Genomic DNA, 23,621 nt, shown 5'->3' with positions numbered 1-23,621 from the left:
AAGCGAGGTACAGCCTGAACTGGTTGCCAGCCAATCGCAGGGCACATAGAGACAGACAGCTGCACTCACAATCACACCGAGTGGGCAATTTAGACTGTCCAATTAATGTTGCATGGTTTTGGGATGCGGGAGGAAACTGGAGTGCCCGGAGAAAACCCACGCAGGGGCGGGGAGAACATGCAAACTCCAGGCGGGTCCGGGATTGAACCCAGGTCCTCAGGACTGTGGGGCCAACGCTTTACCAATTGCCCCACCGTGCCGCCCCGTCACTGATATCATGTCATGTTTCACAGTAGGTACAAAAGCTTTTTGGGAGTCTCCCAATGGTTTTCTGGGTTTTTAATATGTTTGGTACGTTACAGTAACCATAGAGGGTTTATCTTTTTTTAATGGAAACACATTACCATGTGTGTTAGTTTCTTTAAAACATTGATAAGAAATGTAATAATGGCATGCAGGCAAACAAACAACAAGGCTTTATAAAAAATAAAAATAAAAAAGTTAAGTTCAATTACCTTTATCGAGAACCATCAAATAAGTGAACTGCAATACTAAAGATACTCACGTTGTGCTAAAATTCCCTCAAAGCGATACCCCAAGATGATGGCAGCCTTTTGGACATCCAAGCTGTTGAGTATGTTGGCCATTTCAACAGCAGGTACCCTCTGGCCATCAGGGCGTTCCACAAAATACACAACTTCCAAAGGATGGTCCACACCTACAGGTCGGTTCATGCTCACAATCTAAGAATTGAAACAAACAAGAGGCGTCAACTTTGAGAGTCAGCTAACGTTGCAAATGACGAGAGGTACTGTATATCCTGGGTGGATCACCATCCAATAACAATCGCATTCACCTGTGAGGACCATTTCGAGTTGTCAATTAACTTGTCTGAGCCCACAAAGAGCAAGCAAACGCAAATGCCACCAAATGACATTTGGACTGAACCCAAGATATTTTTTTGCAATTTCCATCATGAAAAAGAGGATCAATAATATAAAAAAAAATGTTGGATGACTTGGAGATTTTACTATTAATACCACTTGAGAACAGGAAATAAGAAACCGTAACTCTGATTTCATGGATAAAGTGTTTATGAAAATGTCCAGATGTTTGAAAAAGACAATGAAACATGAAATTATTATTATTATTATTATTATTTCTCAGGAACTCACCCTGTATCCTGTTTGTATATATGTATGCAATCGCCATGTAATCATATTCTCAATGACTAGATACCTCTTTGTACAAGAAAAAAAAAGCTGCCCCAAAAATGATGATGACACACGATGAAAAATCTGTGTGAAATCTTGAAATGCTGAAAAAACAATAGGAACATGTCATTTGAAAAATGAAATAAATTCCCCATGGGGTGTTTAGGACTTTGTTTGAATGAAACCTGGTAATAAAAACTAAAATAAAATCAGTTATTACGTATGTCTAATATGCCTCGATATTAGTTTCAAAAATAAAAATAAGAACATTAACATTAACATACTGAGTGATTCTACCTCATACCTTATTTTAATTGCTGTAACCTCATTTGACCTCCTCTTTATTATTATCATTTTTTAACAAACTATTTATCCAAATTATAGTCAGAGGGAAGCTGGAGCCTATCAGATAATGACTTAAAAACAGAAGTATAGGAAGTACACAGATTTTTTTTTTTTTTTTTTAACTCAGCCAAACAGAATTTAACCTGAACCAGCTTGCTTTCAGGTTAGGAGTTGCATTCTGCCACAGAGGTAACCTCTCATTTTTATGTTTCTTTTAGCCTGAAGTTGAGAGAGGGCTTTTTATACGACTGGCAGGCATAACAAGTTCCGGGCCCACAAAGACTGCTCAATGGATCTGAAGACAGTTCAGCCACAATGGGGGCCTGCAAGAAAAGATGGCCAGTGCAGCTCATGTAGCCTTGAGCGATTAGTTCCATTCAGTGTTCAACCTCTACTGATTTATTGTGGGCCAATGTCATATGCAGTCTTGGGAACGTTCATTTTCAGAGTGAACTAGTTCAAAGGTCAGTTCACAATTCAAAATTGTGAAAATGAACTACTTTACAGTGTGCTTTTGCTATCAGTCTTAAAATATTGGCATTTCCCCTTTGTTGCCACACTAGTAGCCAGCTATGGCTTTCACACTACAGTCCAAAAATGTGTTGATTTAGTCATATTTTTTTCAAATAAGAGATTAAAACAAAAAAAAGAAAATTGTAATTCTTAATGTGCAAACAAAATCACAATCTGAGGTTAAGAACCTGGTTGGGAGAAAATTTCCACAAAGTGTATATTCAATATTCAACATGCAAAACATTCTTCCATCCATTTTCAGTACTATTTATCTTCAATAGAATTGTGGGCATGCTGGTGTCTATCCCAGCTGAACCTGTACGAGACCCAGAACAGGTCCCAGCATACATATAGAGGGAAAAATAATATATCCAAATTGACATTCACACCTACGGGCAATGAAGAGTTTTCAATTAACCTACCATGCATGTTTTTGGAATATGGGAGGAAACCGAAGTAAAACCCACACAGGTAGGGAGGAGACAACATGCAAAATCCACACGGGGGAGGCCCAATTCGAACGAGGATACTCTGAACTTTGAGGCAGATGTTCTAGCCAATTGTTGCAAAACAATAAATAGCATAAAACAATAGTTATCATTTCTGGAAGTCCCTTTTTAAGATTGCCATATCATTTGTGAGGACGTTCACAATAATTCATCAAGCAGAAACACAATACAATCAGTTCACGTTCACCAAAAATAAGAACGAGTTTGAATTTGTTCAGGTACAACGCTGATCATATAACTTTTTCCTTGTGTATTACTAATCTTGTGTTAATTGGGTTGAGGACATGTGTTTACATAGTTGGATGTTAAGAAGAAATGAAATCCTTTCACTGAGGTAAAGAAAGAAGTCTAGTGGTTTGCATGAACAATGTATCCAATAGGTCATGTAATATGTACTCCATTTTGACAATGTGATGTTAAATCCTCTCTCATTTAATCGTGTTTTGAGAAAATTTTTTATCGACAATAACGAATTTTCAGGGGCGCTGCCATTTTCGTGAGTCACATGACCTACGTGGGCGGATGTGACGTGTTACGTGCCGTTCCAAACTCTCGATTACATGGGACACCATTTATCCTCAGTGCTGATTTCTCAGATTTTTCCTCATCTGATGAAGAAATAGCAGTATCGGTTGATCGGGAAGACAGAGGAATACTTCCATACAGAGTTGAACCTGTGGCTGTAAATAATGTTGAATATTCAGATGGTTCTTTGGGCGGAATGACACGAAGTCTGACTACTCTGAGGCCTACGTGCGACATAAGTGCGTGAACAAAGGCCCCCGTTAGCCGAGCTTCGGAGAGTGAGCTTATGGCCTCCCCAGCCACCGAAGCTAGGCTAACGGCCTCACCGGCCGCCGAAGATTGGCTAACGGCCTCCGCCACCGCCACTGGAGCTCGCTCATCAGACTCCGCGTCATTCCCATCCAAAGAACTGGCCCGGAGTTCCAGGGGGCTTTGTTTTACCACTGCTTCTGAAGTGTTTTTTGTTTTTATTACACGAGACTGAAATGTCTGATAGAATTAGGTTGCTACTCAGTCAGAAGGCATTTATCATTCGGGTAACGTTTAAAACTAAGAATTTTCTGTATTGCATTTTCCTTTTTTATCCTGGCAAAATCTTTTGCAAAACACTCACATCTGGATCCGTAAATGTCTTCCTTCTCAAAAACAGAGACAATCTCTTTATCATGTCAAACACATGATGTAAGCATAGAGAAAGAAACAATGAATAATTGATTTGATTTTTGCAGCTCACAGGAAGCATCAGGAAGAGCTAAGGCGAAGAAAAGGAACAGTGCTTCACGCAGTTGTGAGCTGAATGGCTTGCCTTTGGGCTGAATGGGATGATGTTGCCATGGGGACATGGCCCCCATGTTGCTCAATGTGAAGCTGATGAGCAGGTGCAGGGGAAACCCACAAAAGCTAGAGCCTGATTAGTAAAGCAGTTAGGCTTTCAGTGGTAACACCAACACTGAAAAGCGCAATAATAAGCCTTTAGTACTCACTTGGTAGCAAGATAGTTAGACTTACATTGGGCAATGGTGTTTAGCAAATGGCACAACAGAGACTTTTTCTCAATGTTGACTATTTACAAAGAGATGAATGTGCCAGGGTTCATATTGTGAAAACCTAAATAACTCAGTAGCACCAGAATGTTCTGCAGATCATTCCATTTCTGAGCTGCTTATCCTCACAAGGGTCGCAGGCGTGCTGGAGCCGATCCCAGCAATCCTCGGCCAGGAGGTGGGGTAGGTTGTCAGCCAATCCCAGGGCACATAGAGACAAATAACCAGTGGCACTCACAATCACACATAGGGACAATTTCTCTCCAACTAGTGTCCAATCTCAGAGTCTCCAACTAATGCATGTTTTTGGAACGTGGGAGGAAACCGGAGTGCCCAGAGAAAACCCAGCCAGGCATGGGGAGAACATGCAAACTCCACACAGGCAGGGCCAGGACTTGAACCCCGGTCCTCAGAATTGTGAGGCCAATGCTCTAACTAGTTGCTCCACCCTTCCACCTGACAGATAGTTACTTAACTTTAATACTACATCAGTCACCAGCATTTTAAGAATACAGTATATACACAGGGTACCTGAATGCTGCTGTTGCCAACATCAGTGGCTCTCTTGACACGTCTGACTAATCCCAAGGCCTCCCCGAGTAACATGGCCACCCGGCGCTCTATTTTTGCTTGAAAGGTCCTCTGACCCAGTTCACTGTCCAGCACTCCCAAGAGAACTAGATGGATGAAAAGCAGAACGGAGATATGCAGCACACCTTATGCTTTTTAAAAAAATGTATTTTAAATAATTTATTTATTGATTCTTATTTTATTTTGTTTTTTTTACACAAGACTTGCCATAATTGATTAGGTGCATAGCAGATCATCACGGTTAACGGTAACCTCTTACCTGTTCTCACCCAGGAGGACCGAAGGAACTGGCTGGTGTTTAACTTTGGATAATGAAATGCTTTTGATGAGAACACACAAAACATATACTGTTGTGACAATGTTCCAACCACCATAAAAACGTCAAATAAGAAGGCTCACTGTGTTGAACAGTTGAACAGTTAGACGGAAAAGTGCCATTAGATAAAAAAAAACTATGAGACTTACGTTCGGCAATCTGCATGACAGGGAAGCCCATGTAATAGCTAAATTCCACCTTGGTGAGCTTCATAAGAACAATGCTGACCTCTGAGCCCATGAGATAACCCTGAGGGCTGCGCACAGTAAAGGTGATGTCCACTGGATACCTCCCCAGTCGTTGCTCATTTTTAGGAACAGCCATGGTAATGTTGATAATCTGCAGCACAATTTCAAAAGCATATTTAATTTATGTGGTCTGCATATAGGGCAAAGTCATGTTCAGCTCTACCTGTACCAAAAAAAAAAAAACAAAAAAAAAAAAAACAAAAAAAAAACCACGTCTCTCTGAAAGAGTTAACCTTCACTTAATCAAATGTAGGGCAAACAATTGCGGAGTTTTGCCCATGGCATTCTTATTTAGTTATGTATGAAATGTTTCCATGCTGGAACTAATTCCTAAACCCATCCAAATATACAATATATAACAACTACATGACTGGGAAAAACAAAATTCTACTCAGGCCTAATTTATTACTGATCTAAATAATTCCTTTATTAACAAAAATCAGGCTTCTATAATCCCCCCAAACTGGGTCATGATTAAAACGTGTAAACAGATTTAGCTCGATGCCCTGTAAGTACTAGACATGAAAAGAAACGTTAAAGATTTTTGGAATCTGAATCAAAATCTTTGATCGTTCATGTTAAATATTCTCAGCTATCCAGAAGATGCTTGAAAAGAAAATGTGTTTTTGTTCAGACATTAATGAGACAATAATTTTCAAGAGTATTACAAAACATATAACTAAGACTATTCAGGGACAAAAATGTTCAACATAAGTACATTTTCAAAAGACTTAAACTAATATGCGCCGTGCTTTCCAAGTGGAGCTGATCAAAATATGGTACTCTAAAACTATTTAAGTCTAATTACTTTCTATATATTATTTGGAGACTCTAAATTGCCCTTAGGTGTGATTGTGAGTGTGACTGTTGTCTGTTTCCATGTGCCCTGCCATTGGCTGGAAACTAGTTCAGGGTGTACTTCAATTGTGATTAAAAAATGTAGATATTGCCTGCAAATAACGTTAACACACAGAGGACCAAACAGCTGTTTTTTTTTTTTTTTTTTTAAGACATGATTCTCACTACTGTAATGAAATGTTTACATTAAAGTACAACGTGACCGTTCATGTTTCACCAGAATTACGGTCCACTTACATGCACTGTAAAATTGGTTGATGTGTTTGAGCCCTGACGTACTTCTGCAAAGGCCATGGTCAAACCTCGCTCAATGCTCTCACTGAAGTTGCAAAACCGTACATCAATGTGACCGGGAACAAACTGCAGCACTGCACATAGGAAGAATAAAAAAAGAATTTAAGCACAGTATAAAAAAATCATGAAAAAAATATATACTATTTGAATCACTAGAAAGCTAATTTACCTGTGTGAACTTGGTACTTATTGTCAGGTATCATCCAGTGGGGTGATACAAACAGGAAGCGATGTCCTGAACTTTGTAGGGCGTTGATGACCGACATGGCCGTGTACACAACAGGATCAGATACAACCCGAAATACAAACTTGGGTGGTGGCTCTATAACCTTGATATACAAAACAATAAAGGTTACACTTCTGTAAGATCTCCTTGGGGTAGTCGGTACATGAATCAACGAGTTATGTGTGTAGAAATACATGACTTAACATCTCGAATTACGGGTTTTTCGAGAAACGAGCTATTGCTTGGTGATTTTTTTTGTCTTGAGCTTTGAGCAAAAATATGACTCGTGAGCGCTAAATGCGCTACCATATCAACAGATCATAAACAATTCAATCCACAGTGCTTCCTTCAAGTTATTTATGGTGACTGACAGTTGAAGTTTAAACATAAAAGAAATACAATTACACGTTTTTTATTTAACCAAAGTACATAAATTAATAAGTCTGCTTGTTTATTGCTAACTCACACAAAAAATAAAAAAATAAAAAAAATCATACATGGGCTAACAAAACTCGCACTGATGTTGTGGTCGTTGTAACTCTTTAGGATATTTGAACACAGACAGTCGATAAGCGTGTACTGTATGTAGACAATATAATAACAAAGGCGTATTTTCTTTAGCCTCTGCGAAATATTATTAATACTACTACAGACTGAATAGGTTGATTGTGAAATTCTTCTTAAACAAATTTGTTTGTATTAAACCACCTGTGGGTGGCCAAGGTGGAAACTGCAGAACGAGCATTAGTGGGCATTCACACCTGAAATCATGAAGCACAAACTGTTTGATTCTTTGCAGTAGTTCATTCATCTTCCTTACTGGTCATCCTCACTAGAGTTACAGGGAAGCTGCTGGAGCCTACCCCGGCTGACTGTGGGTGAGAGGCGGAATACACCTTGAACAGGCTGCCAGCCAATCACAAGGCAGATATAAACAACCAACCATTCACACTCACAATCCCACCCACAGGGAATTTAAAGTGTCCAATTAATGTTGAATGTTTTTGGGATGTGGGAGGAAAGTGGAGTGCCCGGAGAAAACCCACAGAGAAGCAGGGGGAAAAGATGCTAACTCCACAAAGGTGAGACCGGATTTGAACACAGGTGCTCAGAATTGTAAGGCAAATATGCTAAAAGGTCAACCACCGCGCTGCAGATTCTGTTTTTATAAACTACTGCTAAATGCTATTTTATCAAAAAATACATTACACATTATGTTGTTGTGTGGGGGTGGGTCTGAAATGGATTATTGGCACTTCTATTTATTCAAACAAGTGGTCATGGAAGAAATTAAATCTACAGGTCAAGGCACAGGCGTAGCTGTAAAGCGTTGGCCTCACAGTTCGGAGGACCCGGGGTTCAATCCCGGCCCCACCTGTGTGGAGTTTGCATGTTTTCCCCATGCAAGTATGTGGGCACTCCAGTTTCTTCCCACATCCCAAAAACATGCAACATTAATTGGACACTCTAAATTGCCTCTTGGTGTGATTGTGAGTACAACTTTTCTGTCCCTTTGTGTCCTGCGATTGGCTGGAAACCAGTTTTGAGTGTACCCTGGCTCCTCCCTGTTGATAGCTGGGATAGGCTCAGCACTCCCGTGGCCCTCGTGAGGATAAGCGGCAAAGAAAATGGATGGATGGATTTGTCATATAAACCCAATAAAGCAACTTTCTCACGCATGTACAGAAAGCTACATACCTGTAACTCAACCGATTTGTTGAATTCTCGTTTCAGGATCTCTCCGACTTGAGATTTGGCATATCCAACTTTGGCCCCAGAGGGCATACCTTTTCATTAAAGCATAAAATGCAAATAAATATTTTTGTCATAATGCATTGAGATTGACATATTGTATAGCCTTAAAAAAACATTTAGAAATGTCATTAATAAGCCAAAGTCTAAATAGAGACTAAGTGCAACATAATAAAGGAGAACAAAATGCCTTACCTATTTTAATTAAATACTTGGGATTTTCAAGGTTGCAGAGGTACTGTCTGGATTTCTGAGAAGTAGTCTGCCACTCACCACCCATGACAGGGGTAACGGCAGGTTGATGAGAATTTGTCTTGGGATTTGGAGATCCAGTTGTGGGTGTAATGGCATCAGCTCTACTGTTGGTTGGGATCAAGGTCATAGTGGCTGTGTTGTCAAAGTCATCTTTCGTCACTCCCTGGTCACCCAACATTATAGGGGGTGGCAAAGTACCAGTGGATGAGATTGAGGTGATATTGAATGCTTGTTCAGTTGTAGCACTAAGATGATCAGTAGGGCCAGAGGAGAATGCTGTTGTTGCAATGTCAACTGAAGTAGGGTGTATGGTAGTATTTATTGGGAGGACCTCTGTGACAAACCATTGGACATCCGTTAGAGAGAAGGAAGCCATTATATCTGGCAAAAAATCTGTATGGCTGGGTAATACAACTACAGAGCTGTGCAGGCCAACAGTTTGAGTACCTGCAGACCAATCTGTGGTTGACACAAGAGTGGCCCAGATGGAGGAAGAAGGGTCAAGATAGGGTGTTGTGACTACGGAATGGTCCAGAAAAGTCTTTGAGCTATTGAAACTCTCTGCTGCTCTTGTAATAGTTGCTTCACCGTGAGGCTCAACGCCTGACAAATCATTATCGGAGTCATACTCTGTCACTTTTAAATTCTTGGTGATGCTGCTGGTGGGCATGATGTCGGAAGAACTGATGGAGATCACCGTGACATTGGATCTTTGTTCAGTTTCACTGCCTGTACCAGAGTTCTCCTTCGTCAGTTGTGTGGTGTAGTACTCCAAGCTGTTCATGTCAGGTAACAGGACATCGGTTGGTTGAATGCTATAATTATCTGGCCAATCTATACTCTCTGATGCTTCTACCAGTTCACTGGTAATTGTGGGAGTAAGGTCCAGTGTGTGATCTATTGTCGAGTGAACTGGGGTAAGAGAAGAGGGATTCATTGATTTGTGAGGTAAATGTGTTGCAAACACTATTGTCAGGCTTGAAGATGGCAATATATGAAGATGATGCAATGAAGAAAGGGATGTGACTACCCGTGAGGGAAAGGCTGTATTGTAATGCTCTCTATAGTCCTCTTCATCGTATGTGTCGGGAACCTTCGTGACCAGAGAGTAGCCCTCTTCTTCTGGATTTAAGAATGCGATTGTCTCCAAATAATCTCCACTCCCCCAGTCAAAGTCTATGGTATTTTTGGGGTAGAAATCCTCTGGTGGAGCCTCTGTTGGTTCATATGAAGCTAATGTAAGGTGAGGGCCGATGAAAGGCACATGGTAGCTTGGGGATAAAATTTCATGTGGATTGGGGAAAATGTTTAATAGGTTATTCTCTGGCATGAGGGAATCACTTGGGCGCAGCTGGTTCTCATAGGGAATTGTACTTGGACCATTTCTAGGGTCGAGTAAGACTTGATCTAAAATGTAAGATTCGTCTAATGGATTATCACTGAAATTTAGTGGGTCAGTACCTTTGTCAGACAGGGAGGTCACTGTTGGAATTTTTTTTTCCATCTCACTGCTTCCAATATCTTGAACTACTTCTTTTGTTGAACTAACCTGTGGCACTGTTGGCCTTTGAAAAACAGAAGGCTTTGATGTATTTAACTGAGTTTGCATCTGAGATACTGAAGGAGTTTGCAAGAGGAGAAATGTTTGTTCAGGAGAATTAATCTGAGCAACCTTCCAGTCTATGGAATGTTTGTATTCCTCTGTTTGTGTAAAAGATCCTAAAACAAGTTGAGATGGACGTAATGATGGAGTATAAAGACGCTGTGAGACTTTCACATTGAGGTCACTTTGTTTGACGGATTCATGGGGGGGTTGTGTAATGGATGGTTGAGTGCCATGTGTGTCTTGGTTCTCAAAGGGGGTAGCAATAAAGGTTGGCGAGGGTGATATTGATGGCCTTGTTGGACTCAAAACATTTCTAAGAAATCCCATGGCACGGTGTGTTGATCCCAAGAGAGACTCATCTGCAAAGAAGCAAGGAGATTAGGTTTAACATTGAGAATCATGACCACAATAAAAACTTAACTTGACTTTATTTGTTGAGCACTTGCTAAAATTTTTATTTCACAATCGCAGCAGGCGTGTTATCACATTTCCTGGCTGCAGCGATGGTTGAATGTAAACTTCAAGTTTTCTAACAAAGTTTAATCTCTGTTACTGACGACTGTGGGAAATGCAGTATAATACATTTCAGATCAACCACTGATGATGGATGAATTTACCCTTTGCAAACTGTGATGTAATGATAAAAATCATCATTTCACCATCTTAATGAATATTCTGAAAATAGCCATCACTCTCGTGTCACTATGGTTTGTAGAGTGCATATTTTTACTTAGTTGCTTGTAAATAATCTTGTGGGCTGACCTCTCCTCTCACTACGTGTCAGTTGGTTAAAGTCACAACTTTATGGATCAATGAATCTAGGCACTTCAAGGATAAGATATGCAGGTTGTACTGTACTGCATGCCCGAGAAATAGGCTGTTTGAGGTCATGCTATTGCTCACGAGCTCAAAATGTCAAGTCATTTCAGCTTTCTTCTGCTTTAGCTCTGTAATACATTTGCAACATTTTGGCTAGTTCAAAAGACAAAGTTATAAATATTAGCCTTTGAATATTTATAGGGCGGCATGGTGGCGTAGTGGTAGTTGGCGTTGGCTTCACAGTTCTGACATCCGGGGTACAATTCGCGGCCCTGCCTGTATAGAGTTTGTATATTCTCCCCGTGCCTGGGTAGGTTTTCTCTGGGCAGTCCGGTTTCCTCCCACATCCGAAATACATGGATTAATTGGAAACTCTAAATTGCCGCTAGTTGTGACTGAGAGTGCGACTGTCGTCTGTCTCTATGTGCCCTGCGATTGGTGTGCAAACAACTCAGGGTGGACCCCGCCCACTGCCCGATGACAGCAGGGATAGGCTTCAGCACTCCCGCGAGCCTCGTGAGGATAAGGGCCTCAGAAAATGGTATAGGTATATATATTTTGTTCATATTCATTTCAGCAGTAGTGTCTTGACACTGATACACGTAATTTTTATATCTATACTTTTTAATTTGAATATGTTACATCTTTAATCTTGAGAACTACTGAACTGTAAAATGTGCTCACCCACTATATAGCCTGATAGTGTGACCTGCTGTTTAGAACACATTCTCATGTATTCCATAATGAAGCACATACCTAAAAATGGTGCACATTCTCATTAGTTGGACAAGACTAAAGAATTGATGCCATGAAATTTAATTTATTCATGGTTTGAAAAATCACCGGCTAATGAGATTCCGTTTCCATTCATCTGGCCTGGAGCCTTTCATGTGTCTCTCTTACTTGGTCTTGTGAATTTGTATTTGCATGGAGCAAATGTTCCATTTGGTCAAATAAACAAGTTTGATAGTCAATCTTCTGCAGTTGTATTTATTTATTTTTATTTTCACTATAAAAAGCTATAAATATTTTCCACCATGATGAGACTCAAAAAATATGTCAACACCACAGCTATAGTGAAGGACTTCTGGGTAGATTGGGTCCCTTTACACCTCATGTTGATTAATTTGTTGACCGTTTCAGAAAACCACAAAAGTGAACTACAAAAAACAAAGTTTGAACTGAACTTGAAGGAGGTCTAAACATTAACAAACCTCGTTCTAGTCAGGACGGACTTGAAGTATAGCAGTGATTTTCACAAATCAATATTACAAAAGGTCTACTTGTCTCTTATGGATGTCCAATCCGAAACGCTAACTGGATAATGCTTGGATGCAGACAGTACTGGTGATGTCTAGGATTCAATCAATACTCTCTCATCAGTCCTCTTGAGGATCAACTGGGCCAACAGAAAGAGATCAAATCTGAATCAGTATCAAAGAGAAATACAATATTTGTCCAGATAAAAGGTTGAGGACCGTGATAAGGACAGGAAATATGTTTCTATCTCCAGGTGCCTTAATGACTGAGGGTGACCAAAATAGTTCTCCATACAAAGTATGAGAAGGATAAATTTGGGGAGAGCTAAAAATACAAATTAAAATAATTGAACAAAATGATCGTGAAAACTTGTGTTACATCACACATATAAGGACATGAGCTCTTTACTGGACAGTACTATGCATTTGAGCAGAGAATTCTATTTTTGGAATGATCAACAGCCTCCATCCATCCATTATCTGAGCCCCTTATCCTCACAAGAGCCGCAGGAGTGCTGGAGCCTATCCTAGCTATCATCAGGCAGAAGGCGAGGTAAACCCTGAACTGGTTGCCAACCAATCTCAATGATCGACAGCAGCGGTTCTTAAAGTATGGTACAAGTACCACTACGTGGAACAACGGCTACGCCTCAATGCTGCGGGGCTGGCATCCCCTCAGCCACGCAGCAGTCTGGTGCTTAGGGCCGTTGATAATGTCAACAGTCCCTTCCCCAATCAGGATGCATCACACATGCCGGTTTCCCTTAGCGAATCAGGATACAGAACACTATGCGCATTCCAACACATTTTAAAAAAAAAAAAAAAAAAAAAAAACAACCTCTCTGCTAAACACTGTAAAAAAACTACACACGATCACACACACAAAAAAAAAAAAAACGTGAAATAGTGAGGCCACGTAAAGTGAACCGTGCTGTAGTGAGGGAACACTGTAATGGTATGTGTCCTCCCCCGAGCGGTACATGAAAGAATTACTGAGTTAAGTATTCAAAGTGTGCATATTTTGATTTTGGCTTGAATGTTGTTTTCTTAATTCAGCTAAGTACATTTGTTGGTTCTGATATTTAAATTTTATGAACAATATTTTAATACTTAATTTGTTGTAATGATTATTTAAATACAATTCTCATTTAATTTTTTAAGTCAATACATCAGAATCAGATGTACATACATACAGACATACTTATTTGGCAAGAATGTAAACAACACAGAAGGAATTGTCTCTGGTAGTTGGAGCCGGCCTAGTACGACACACTGAGTACGACCGCAGACAGTCAATTGACAGAACTTTTTTTTTTTTTTTTTTTTTTTTAAACATACAGGTGTGCAAAGGATGCAGAGTCTGCGTGGCGGCATTCACCTACAATCAATATGCAGTATATAATGAGAAGTTGTATAAAGCAATATCTATATAGGCATAATATTATATATTGCTTGTTCAGTAATTTCATGAGCAAATGTGCACACGTGCCATTAAAAAAAAGCTTGTGAAGTTAATTGGGACATGGGTTTATTAAGGCCCAACTAAAAATGGTTGGGTAGCATAAGACGAACAAATCACGCAAGTGGAGGAGACGTTTTTTTCCAGACACCTACACTGCCGGGTTCGTGTGTTTATGTCAGTTTTACCGGCGGGAAAGTACTTTTTTTTTTTTTGCTTGCGTGTAAGCCAAAATGCAGTCTCGTTGTATGGCTGGATTTTGCTTGAACACACGGGAGGATGGATTTCCAAAAGATGTGGTTCGTCATGAAAAATTGATTGCACAGGTGCAAAGGACGAGACCTTCGTGGGTTCCAAATGACAGATTGGTGTGTATAGAGCTATTAAAAAAAATAGTTTGGGGGGACGACGTAATCCTCTCAGAAGTAACAAAAGACCCGTGTCATAATGACTTAATAAAGGACATAAGTCAAGGGTGCTAAATGTGTCGATGTGCCCGGGGGTTGCGTTGTTCATCGCCGCCGCCGAGGGGGTCGACGTTGTTCATCGCCGCTGCCGACGGGGCCAGCGTTGTCCATTGCCGGTGCAGAGGTGGATTGGGCATGTAGGTGGTTTGGCGTCGCTCGGAGCCGCAGCGTTGTTTTCGCTCGCGGCTGTGGCGTTGTCATCACTCACCGGTGGCGATGAACAACAGAGGTGGATCGGGCAGTTTGGCTGCATGCGGGAGGAGAAAGGAGCTAACCCTCCCCACCGGCCAATTACTTTTCCCAGCATGGGTCCACCTGAGTACGCTACATGCTGTCATACATACTGTCAGGGAGTCTGTTGTTAGTTAGAAGTGATCCGGATATCATCTAAATATGGCTCAAAACGATGGGGTAATATTGCCCCGGTCACTTCACTCGATTGTCAGATGTTCTCTTCTTCGAAAAGAGCTTCCGTGTAAGAAGGGGACTCGGAAAAAATTCAAAAAGCCCTGTTGTCTGTCTCCCACAGCAGGTGGAACAGCGTCTTCTCAATGGCGACTGTCCCTGTAAATGACGTTCCAGACAATTTGGAATGTCGAGTGAGACTTGCACAACTTTAAGCATGAATGACACGCTCTACACTCATATTTTTTCTTCATATAGACATTGAAGTGAATAATATTATGTCGTTTTCATAACAATATCTATTTTAAATTGTATATAGGAATGTCGGTAAACCTTTAAATATGTAATGGATAAATTTCTAAGTGACAAATTGGACATCAACTGACATTGGAGGGCATTAGTGTTTTTTTTACCCATGGAGGATGCAAATACCAAAATATAACACTATTGTTACCCTTAAAACAATTTTTAAGACTTTTGAACCCTGTGGTCTGCGGCATCCTCGACTGTAATGTGAGATCTGTAACAACCAGTAGAGAGTTTAGTGGGGAGTGGGGTGCCTGCCCCTGTGATTCCTGCTTTGGGAATAAGCCCCCATATGTAAAATTGGTTACATCCACTTGGTCTATGAGTCCAGATACTCTCAGAAGTGCAGACATGTAACATGAGAAGCCCAGAGGACGGAGTCACTCAGCATCCTCCTAGACTACCTCAATTGCCAGTAACTTTCAGGGCAGTCCTGTTTACTGGTTACAATTCAGGACACACGATTTTAGACAAAACTGTCAATATGCATCACCTTGCCAGTCATTTATGAGGCATACTTTTCATTGTCCCAAACAAACTAATTATTGAGAATTGCTCAAATTAGCAAAGTGGAAGACTTTGCTTTGATAAACTCAACAAATGACAAATCAGTGGCAGTTCATCGGACAACGTTAAGATGTTCAGCATAGTACACCTGCCATGCTGCCCTCTGCATTGCACTGAGATGAAATGAAAAGCACTGTAAATCATTCACAATGTGACGTCATGCTGAAGTGCCACTGCACAATCACACAATCTACAAACATGACTATTCATCATAAAACCTTTCATCTACTAATGATAATCTTATTATCAAGAGCATGTGATGTCATTGACTCTGAATAAGAGCAGCTTTCACTGCTATGATCAGAGCCAAACACCAGTTTGTTTAGGGGACAAGCCAGGAAAAGACTGCTAGACACTGATTCTTTCTGGTGTGGTGAATGCTGGAGCACCCTGAGTTTGGCTTTGGATGGGTTCTAGCCTTCGATCTGACACTGGTCCCCTGCGCTAATGAATAATGAATGGCCAAGTTGTCATCACCAACGGATCCAATTTCACTGGACTGGTAATCAGCTTGGTCTTTCCTGGCCTGTAGCTCTGTGGGTTGAACTAGCCAGTCACTGTGCAAAGATAAGCCAGTGCCCTTGCTTGAAAACGTCTTTCAGCTACACTTTTGAGCAAAGGAGCAGTACTACGTTTTCAAAGCATACGCCCAGAAATAGACAGAAAAAGTGACACATGCAGCGAAAGTACAGTGTCATGCCGGATCTGGAAGAGCGTTTAAATGCAAGTCGCATGCACTGTTTGACCTAGAAACGACAAAAGGAGAAAGAGTTTCTCGTGTGGAAAGAATTAAGCAATGGGTAACAAAATGGGCATCTGGGTATATACTGGACTCATAATCATCCGTCCGTCGCAGGTTTTTCGTATGTGCAGAGCACGTCTCGGTTTTCCTAAAAACGTTTAAATATTAGGTCCTTGTTATGCGACATACATTTCCTCCACATTATTAAATTTTCTATCAAAAGCTTGTTTTATATGAGCTTAGCTAATTATGGGAAACTTTTTCTTTCACAACTCTTACTATAGAAATTTCCATAATAAACAAATGGGTGATGCTTGCTAGGATATGCATGTTGGTTTTATATTCTATTCATTCATTATCTGAGCCACTCATCCTCACAAGGGTTGTGGGAGTGCTGGAGCCTATCCCAGCTGTCATTGGACAGGAAGCGGGGTAGGTACACCCTGAACTGGCTGTCAGCCAATCACAGGGCATATAGAGACAAACAACCATTCACACTCACAATCACAGTTACGGGCAATTTAGAGTCTCCAATTAATACGTGTTTTTGGGATGTGGAAGGAAACCTGAGCGCCCGGAGAAAGGCAACAAAAGCACAAGGAGAACATGCAAACTCAACACAGGTGGAAACAGGATTTGGACCCTGGTCCTCAGAACTGTGAGGCAGACGCGCTAACCAGTCATACATTATTTTAAAATTTATGTCTGATGTAGAAAACAAATAGTGATAAAATGATATGTTGCTTAACCAAAGAGTTCTAAAAATGACACTTGCTGGATACTAAATGCAGAGGAATCTGTATACACATTTGTTTTGCTCTCTGTGGGATCTGAGTCTGATAACGGCTGTTTTCATTTGAGTGAAACTAAAAGCATGTACGTACCAGGTGCTTTGCCATAAGTCCATTGCAAGTTACTTATCAAGAACTTAAGTGTTATTATAAACATGTCAATTTGCCAACCGCAGGCTACTAGTAGATGTCTTTTACACAGACTTGAAGGATAATCTCAAAACTATCCAACTGCATTATGTAGTACGGACATCTTTAAATGGCGGACTGTGCATGTAGTACACAACATGTCAAGTCAAAAAACAAAAAATAAAAAAGGTGAATCACGAGGGTTAAGCAACAAAAGCATGGAATATACAAAATAATTAATACTTTGACTATGATTTTCATGTATATAATGTATAAATCACTATAAATTGGTGGCCCCAATAAAACCTACAGTACGTTCACATGTTCACAATTGCCTTGCAACAGCAAAATCTAAATCATAAACACAAAATAAATTGTTTCCTATTTATTAACAACAAAAACTTAAAGGTCATGGATTTTGGGTATTTAGCCACATATAAAATGGCACTCTATTATCAACTTCATATAAAAGTGCCAATCTCATTTTAAAAAAAACACCTTGGTTTTGTCATACGTGTCCAGAATCGGGCATGACAGCTACTTCTGTTTGAACCAGTTTTGTATCCGCTTTGTCCATATTTGACTTTTCTCTGGTTTGTTGCCTCTGTGTGGAAGACCCACTTGTGAGAGTTTGTTTTAATTAACATTAGCCTGAATAGCATCTGCTTGCACTTGTATGACAATTAGTAATGATAAAACATCACATAGACTGATTTTACAAGAGCTCATGGGTTCCTGATGGAGATTAATTTTGACTCTGGAAAGAATATTCCAAATACATTTAAACTCAATAGTACCAAATCCAAGGTCAACCAGCATTATCGAAAAGAGTGTGATCAACTTTTGGAGCCCCCACTGTACTGTATATGTAAAGGGGGTCATGCTGAGAGTTCTGATTAACAAATAAAGTCGCATACAAAGACGTTATTTCATAATCATGTTTTGGGTTCTCTAATTCTGCACTTCCTGATAGACAGTCACTATAATCCCATTAGCTCATAATATCACAGAATTATGGCTGCCTTAACTGGTTCTCTTTACTAGGCAATGTGTTGGCGTATGTGTGCTAGTGAACCACTCACTGTTTATAAAAGTAAGCCTGGGGAAAACACAAACCCAATGCATCGATTTGAACCCTTTCACTAAATACTGGAAAGTAGGTAATTTTACATCCAGCGTAATGATTGCACCACTTGTGAATCATCCTCATCATCATTTATGAAGGTCATGTATCAGGCAGGACTTTAAAAATCATTAAAAGTTCCTGAAACAAACTAGCAGGAAACTACAAATGTGATATGAGTAACTGAAAAAAAACCCCAACAGAACAAAGTACCGCCTATGGAATTTTCTTTATGAGCAATGACAGCTTTTTTTTTTTTTTTTGCTCATTTAAGCATGCATCATGTTCCTTTTAAGATTGGGGTTTACAGTATATTGTATGTAAAGCCCAGGTGTCATCCCTATAAACATTCTAAAATAGATATTGTAATGATAGATACATATAACTATTCACTTCAATGTCTATACGGAAAAAAAAATGAGCGGAGAGCGCATCATCAATGCACAAAGTTGCGCAATTGAGTGTCCCTTGACATCCAAGTGGTGGCCATATTAGCCGCGTCATCTGTCCTTGACGTCATCGTCGCTTCTGCCGTTGAAAACGTGCATTGCCTGCTACTACGGAAGCCGAACAACAGAGATATTCGCATTTTTCCGACGCCCCGTCCGACACCAAAGTTCTTTTCGAAAAGGACAACACCACACACCCGAGTGAAGTTACCGGGGCAATATTACACTATTGTTTCGAGCCCTCAGGGCAATATTACACTATTGTTTTGAGCCATATTCAGATGATATCCGATCACAGCCAAACCACATCCCGTCCGATCCACTCCCGCGGCGGAGATGAGCCATCACGGCTCATCGCAGCCGGCCGGTGTGGCTTATGACAGAGCTGAGAGGTGCTGCTTTAGTCACAGTCGAGCCGGACCGCTTTATGGGCGCACGCGACTGAGTAACGCATTCTCGGCTGGGTTCTTCAGAGCCGCCCCCGTTGCAAAGCCCGACGCGCAGCCTTCGCAGAACCTGTGACCGCCGAACGCGGCGCGTCAGCCGGTGTGGCTGAGTTTAAGCGCCCGTGGTGGCATATAAGGAGGAGGTGGACCCTAGCTATGTTGCTTTTAGGGGTATGTTCAAAGTCGAAGTACTCGATGAACACTATCGAGACATTGTTGGTTGGGCGACACGCATTCTCTGGGAGTCTGCTGCCGCGGCGGCAATATGTATGAGCCAGCCTGGCCGAAGCTGTGCTTGTCTGCGAGGCACGACGCGGCACACTTCGCCGGCTGATCTTTGGGACCGAGGTGGCTTATCACGGTGCCGAGCCGGGCCGTTTTACTGTGTTGTCATCACTCGCGGTTGAGTACGCTACATACAGTCATACTGTTGGGGAGTCTGTTGTCAGTTACAAGTAATCCGCATATAATCTAAATATGGCTCGAAACGATAGGATAATATTGCCCCGGACACTTGACTCGATTGTGTGATGTTCTCTTCTTCGAAAAGAGCTTCCGTGTCTGAAGGGGCGTGTCCCACAGTACGGGCCACAGTGTGTTTTTATAGGCGAATGTGACGTCACGAACAGTAAATGAAGCCAACATGGGGACCGTTTGGATGTCGAATGAGCCTTCTGCAACTTTGCGCCTGGATGACGTGCTCGCTGCTCATATTTTTTTTTTCGTGTAGACATTGAAGTGAATAATGTTATATCTATTTTAGAATGTTTATAGGGATGACACTTGACCTTTAAGCGAGAAGCTGATTATGCAGGAGCTAATTCTGTTATAACAAAACTCTGATCACTGCCACTGCATTAAACACAAATCGGAGCACGATCACACCAATGCAGACATGCAAGGCAAGAACTCAGAGTGAAACTGGCACACAAAAGTGTTATACCTCTTGATTGTGGGGGGGTTGTTAGGAATAGGTGCCTTGCTCTATCTAGGGCACCTCAGCAGTGGTAATTGATGAGATCATGCACCTCCCTTACCTGCAACAGGTGATTCTGCGGCTATCACGTTTATCAACAGGGTCACCCCCAGAACCACTGTGCCGGGAGCACGGTTGCCCATGCGGGTCTTGACCACTGCCACCAAATCCACAAGGGAGACTAATCCTGCCATTATACGGTGGCGGTTTGGTCAAGGCATTTCAACCAGTTATTAAAGGAAGATTCATCCCAAGTGACAGGCCTTCTGGTGTTTTAGGTCCGAGTCTTCTTCTGGCAGAACATGTGAGGGCCTCGCTGGATGAGAAAGAAACAAAGTGAAACTTGAAAAAGCAATTCCTGACCACGGCTTACATATTTAAATTTCATAAGACGACAGCATTGGGTTTCTTCAGGATTTGTTCTTTGAACAGTATTTGCTACTTTGTCAAAATGTTGATCTCAACGGCAAGCTAATATTATATAGTATACATTATTTTGTATTTAAATATTGAAGATGCACGTGCCGCTGGCCTTTTATAAGTTCTGTGCACACACTTTGGACATTACGCCGAAACTTTAACAATACACAGAGTCATAAAGATCTAAGCTTAAAATAAATAGATTAAAAAAATCATATACCCGATCTGAAAATGTGACAAAAGTGGGACATAGAGCAAATTGCTTGCTCCCATCGTGATACTACAGTAGTCTCGCTCACTGCTTGCCTAACATCCCTTCTCGTCACCAGCAAAAGCTACTCATGCTGCTAACTAAATTTAATTCTGTAGAACGAAATGCCGGCTAATGTGCCCAAACAAAATATCGATTACTGTAGCAAAAGTGTTGCTTTAAGATCTAAGAGAAAAAAAAATACTACCCCCCCCCTCCATTAGGCAGCTCGTAAATGCGCACGCAGACTTACCAAAAAGACGGTGAAAAACTCAATGAAATCCTTTGTCTATGTTAGGAAAAAACCGAACCGCAAGGACCAAATAGCTGCCATGTGCGCATCGGCGTGCTAACCTGGCTATGTCAAATGTGATTAAACAAAAACCGAACGCGCTGGCCGCCTACATCATTTTGACACTAGCGAGTGCAGTTAGCGTCTCTTGTCCAAAGCAAGGATTGGGTGAGCCCCGCCTCCTGATTGGTCTGATTCGTCCATGAACCTACCAGCGCTGGCTTTTATTGGATGAGCGACCCGTTTGTCAAACCATTTTTTCCCACGAGTTTGGTCATTTGAGACGAGCGTGTGCGGCTTCCACGGCAACGTTGTCAGTCGCAATGATGCGCAAAACACACATGGCGGGACACTCAGATGTTTATGCCAGACTTTTACCAAATGTTCACCTCGTCAGTGATTTCATTCAACAGTTATCTGGATGCCTGACTACGCTTGTACTTGGCTATTCAAGTATCACGTTTTATATTATGAATATGTGGCTTGTCGTGATAAAAAAAAAAAAAAACCCGCAGTAATTCATCCACCTGTTAAGTGACGTCACCTCGTAACAAAAAAAAATCACTTGAGTGACCTGACGTATTGTGCATCTCGTCTTGGTGCACGTATCCACCTAGCGGTAGATTTAAGGGAGTGCATGAAAGGGAAACACGTTAAACGTTACAGTCTTAGATCACGTAAAAAGAGCTGTTTGACAAAGGGGAAATATAGTAATGGTAAAAATGGTTTTAAAAACAGTTAATAATTTCAACATTTACACAGGTGCGATTGCATTGGTAAATAAAACTGTAGTACAATACTGTTTTACACCACTGCAAATCGTAATCAGTCAGTAGACGGATACACACACACACTAGGAAGAGGAAAATTTGCATAAATATTTTAATACCAAATTCATTTAGATACCACAAAATTAATACTAGTTATCTTTGGCCTCTAAAATTGTAAAAGGTGCTCAAAGTGGTGACCATGAACTTATTTAGTGGATGTGTATGGCACGCGACTACTGCTTGGGTAATGCTGACCAAAGTGCCCTATGAGATAGCTGCACATGCATTTTCAATTTCCTGTCTAAGGGGCTGCAAAAGTACGTGGTTTCCTGTGATACAAAGCATCCTTTAGGGTCCCCTCATTGAAAAAAAAAAGTCTGCAGGTGTTTCTGTAACACAGGAGAATGTGCAGGGAACTCAAATGCACCGCTTCATCCTCGTCAGTGTCCTTGCAAAGTCTTATCCGGATAAGCTCGCATGTCTCGATGGTAGTGTGGCAGTGCAAGGTGGTCAGCTGGTAAAGCATTGGCCTCACAGCTCTGAGGACCCGGTTTCAATCCCGGTCCCGCCTCTGTGGAGTTTGCATGTTCTCCCCGTGCCTGCCTGGGTTTTCTCCCACATTCAAAAAAACAACAATTGGACACTCTAAATTGCGCCGAGGTGTGATCGTGAGTGCGGCTGTTTGTCTCGATGTGCCCTGCAATTTCCTGGCAAACAGTTCAGGGTGTACCCCGCCTCCTGCCCATTGACAGCCGGGATAGGGTACAGCACTCCCCGCGACCCTCGTAAGGATAAGCGGCTAAGAAAATGGATGGATACATATATATATATGTATATATATATATATATATATATATATATATATATATATATATATATATAATATATATATATACTGTGCCTTGTGAAAGTATTCAGCTCCCTTGAACTTTTCAACCTTTTGCCACATTTTAAGCTTACATATATAAAACATAAAGATATAAAATTTTATTTTTTTGTCAAGAATCAACAACAAGTGGGACACAATCGTGAAGTGGGATGAAATTTATTGGACATTTAACAGATAAAAACCTGAATAGTAGGGCGTGCAAAATTATTCGGACCCTTTGCATTAATACTTTGTAGCGGCACCTTTTGCTGCAATTACAGTGTGTGCAATTGGTGTGTCTCCCAGGTGGCTTGTGGCAAATTTTAAACGAGACTTTTTATGGACATCTTTGAGAAATGACTTTCTTCTTCCCACTCTTCCATAAAGGCCAGATTTGTGCAGTGTACGACTGATTGTTGTCCTATGGACAGAGTCTCCCGCCTCAGCAGTAGATCTCTGCAGTTCATCCAGAGTGATCATGGGCCTCTTGGCTGCATCTCTGATCAGACCTCTCCTTGTTCGAGGTGAAAGTTTACAGGGATGGCCGGGTCTTGGTAGATTTGCAGTGGTCTGATATTCCTTCCATTTCAGTATGATTGCTTGCACAGTGCTCCTTGAGATGTTTAAAGCCTCGTAAATATTTTTGTATCCAAATTCGGTGTTAAACTTCTCCACAACGGTATCTCAGACTTGTCTGGCGTGCTCCTTGGTCTTCATGATGCTCTCTACACTTTAAACAAAACCCTGAAACTATCACAGAGCAGATGCATTTATACGGAGACTTTATT

The 23,621-nt window shown here is 41.1% G+C and overlaps 1 protein-coding gene across 3 annotated transcripts in view; it reads right to left on the bottom strand.

Annotated features, from left to right (window-relative positions):
- Positions 1-21,382, bottom strand: part of si:ch211-1e14.1 (UPF0606 protein KIAA1549) — a 35,463-nt gene extending 14,081 nt beyond the window's left edge. For 2 of the 3 annotated variants that reach the window (XM_061822436.1, XM_061822437.1), the window contains exons 1-10: positions 21,157-21,381; positions 20,295-20,549; positions 8,630-10,654; positions 8,381-8,469; positions 6,626-6,785; positions 6,400-6,530; positions 5,206-5,395; positions 5,000-5,059; positions 4,681-4,826; positions 566-743 (exon numbers count right to left, since the gene is read on the bottom strand). In XM_061822436.1, coding sequence (XP_061678420.1) covers positions 566-743; positions 4,681-4,826; positions 5,000-5,059; positions 5,206-5,395; positions 6,400-6,530; positions 6,626-6,785; positions 8,381-8,469; positions 8,630-10,654; positions 20,295-20,427 — 3,112 coding nt within the window. In that variant the 5' untranslated portion in view covers positions 20,428-20,549; positions 21,157-21,381. Of the gene's footprint in view, positions 1-565; positions 744-4,680; positions 4,827-4,999; positions 5,060-5,205; positions 5,396-6,399; positions 6,531-6,625; positions 6,786-8,380; positions 8,470-8,629; positions 10,655-20,294; positions 20,550-21,156 lie in introns of all 3 variants that reach the window. The other variant, XM_061822435.1, reaches the window with a different exon arrangement.
- Positions 21,383-23,621: the final 2,239 nt, after the last annotated feature.

This window comes from Syngnathoides biaculeatus, chromosome 6 (genome assembly GCF_019802595.1).
Source record: "Syngnathoides biaculeatus isolate LvHL_M chromosome 6, ASM1980259v1, whole genome shotgun sequence".
NCBI classification, from domain to species: Eukaryota; Metazoa; Chordata; class Actinopteri; order Syngnathiformes; family Syngnathidae; genus Syngnathoides; species Syngnathoides biaculeatus.
The sequence above is the reverse complement of the archived record's forward strand: the minus strand, read 5'-3'. Positions and strand labels throughout refer to the sequence as shown.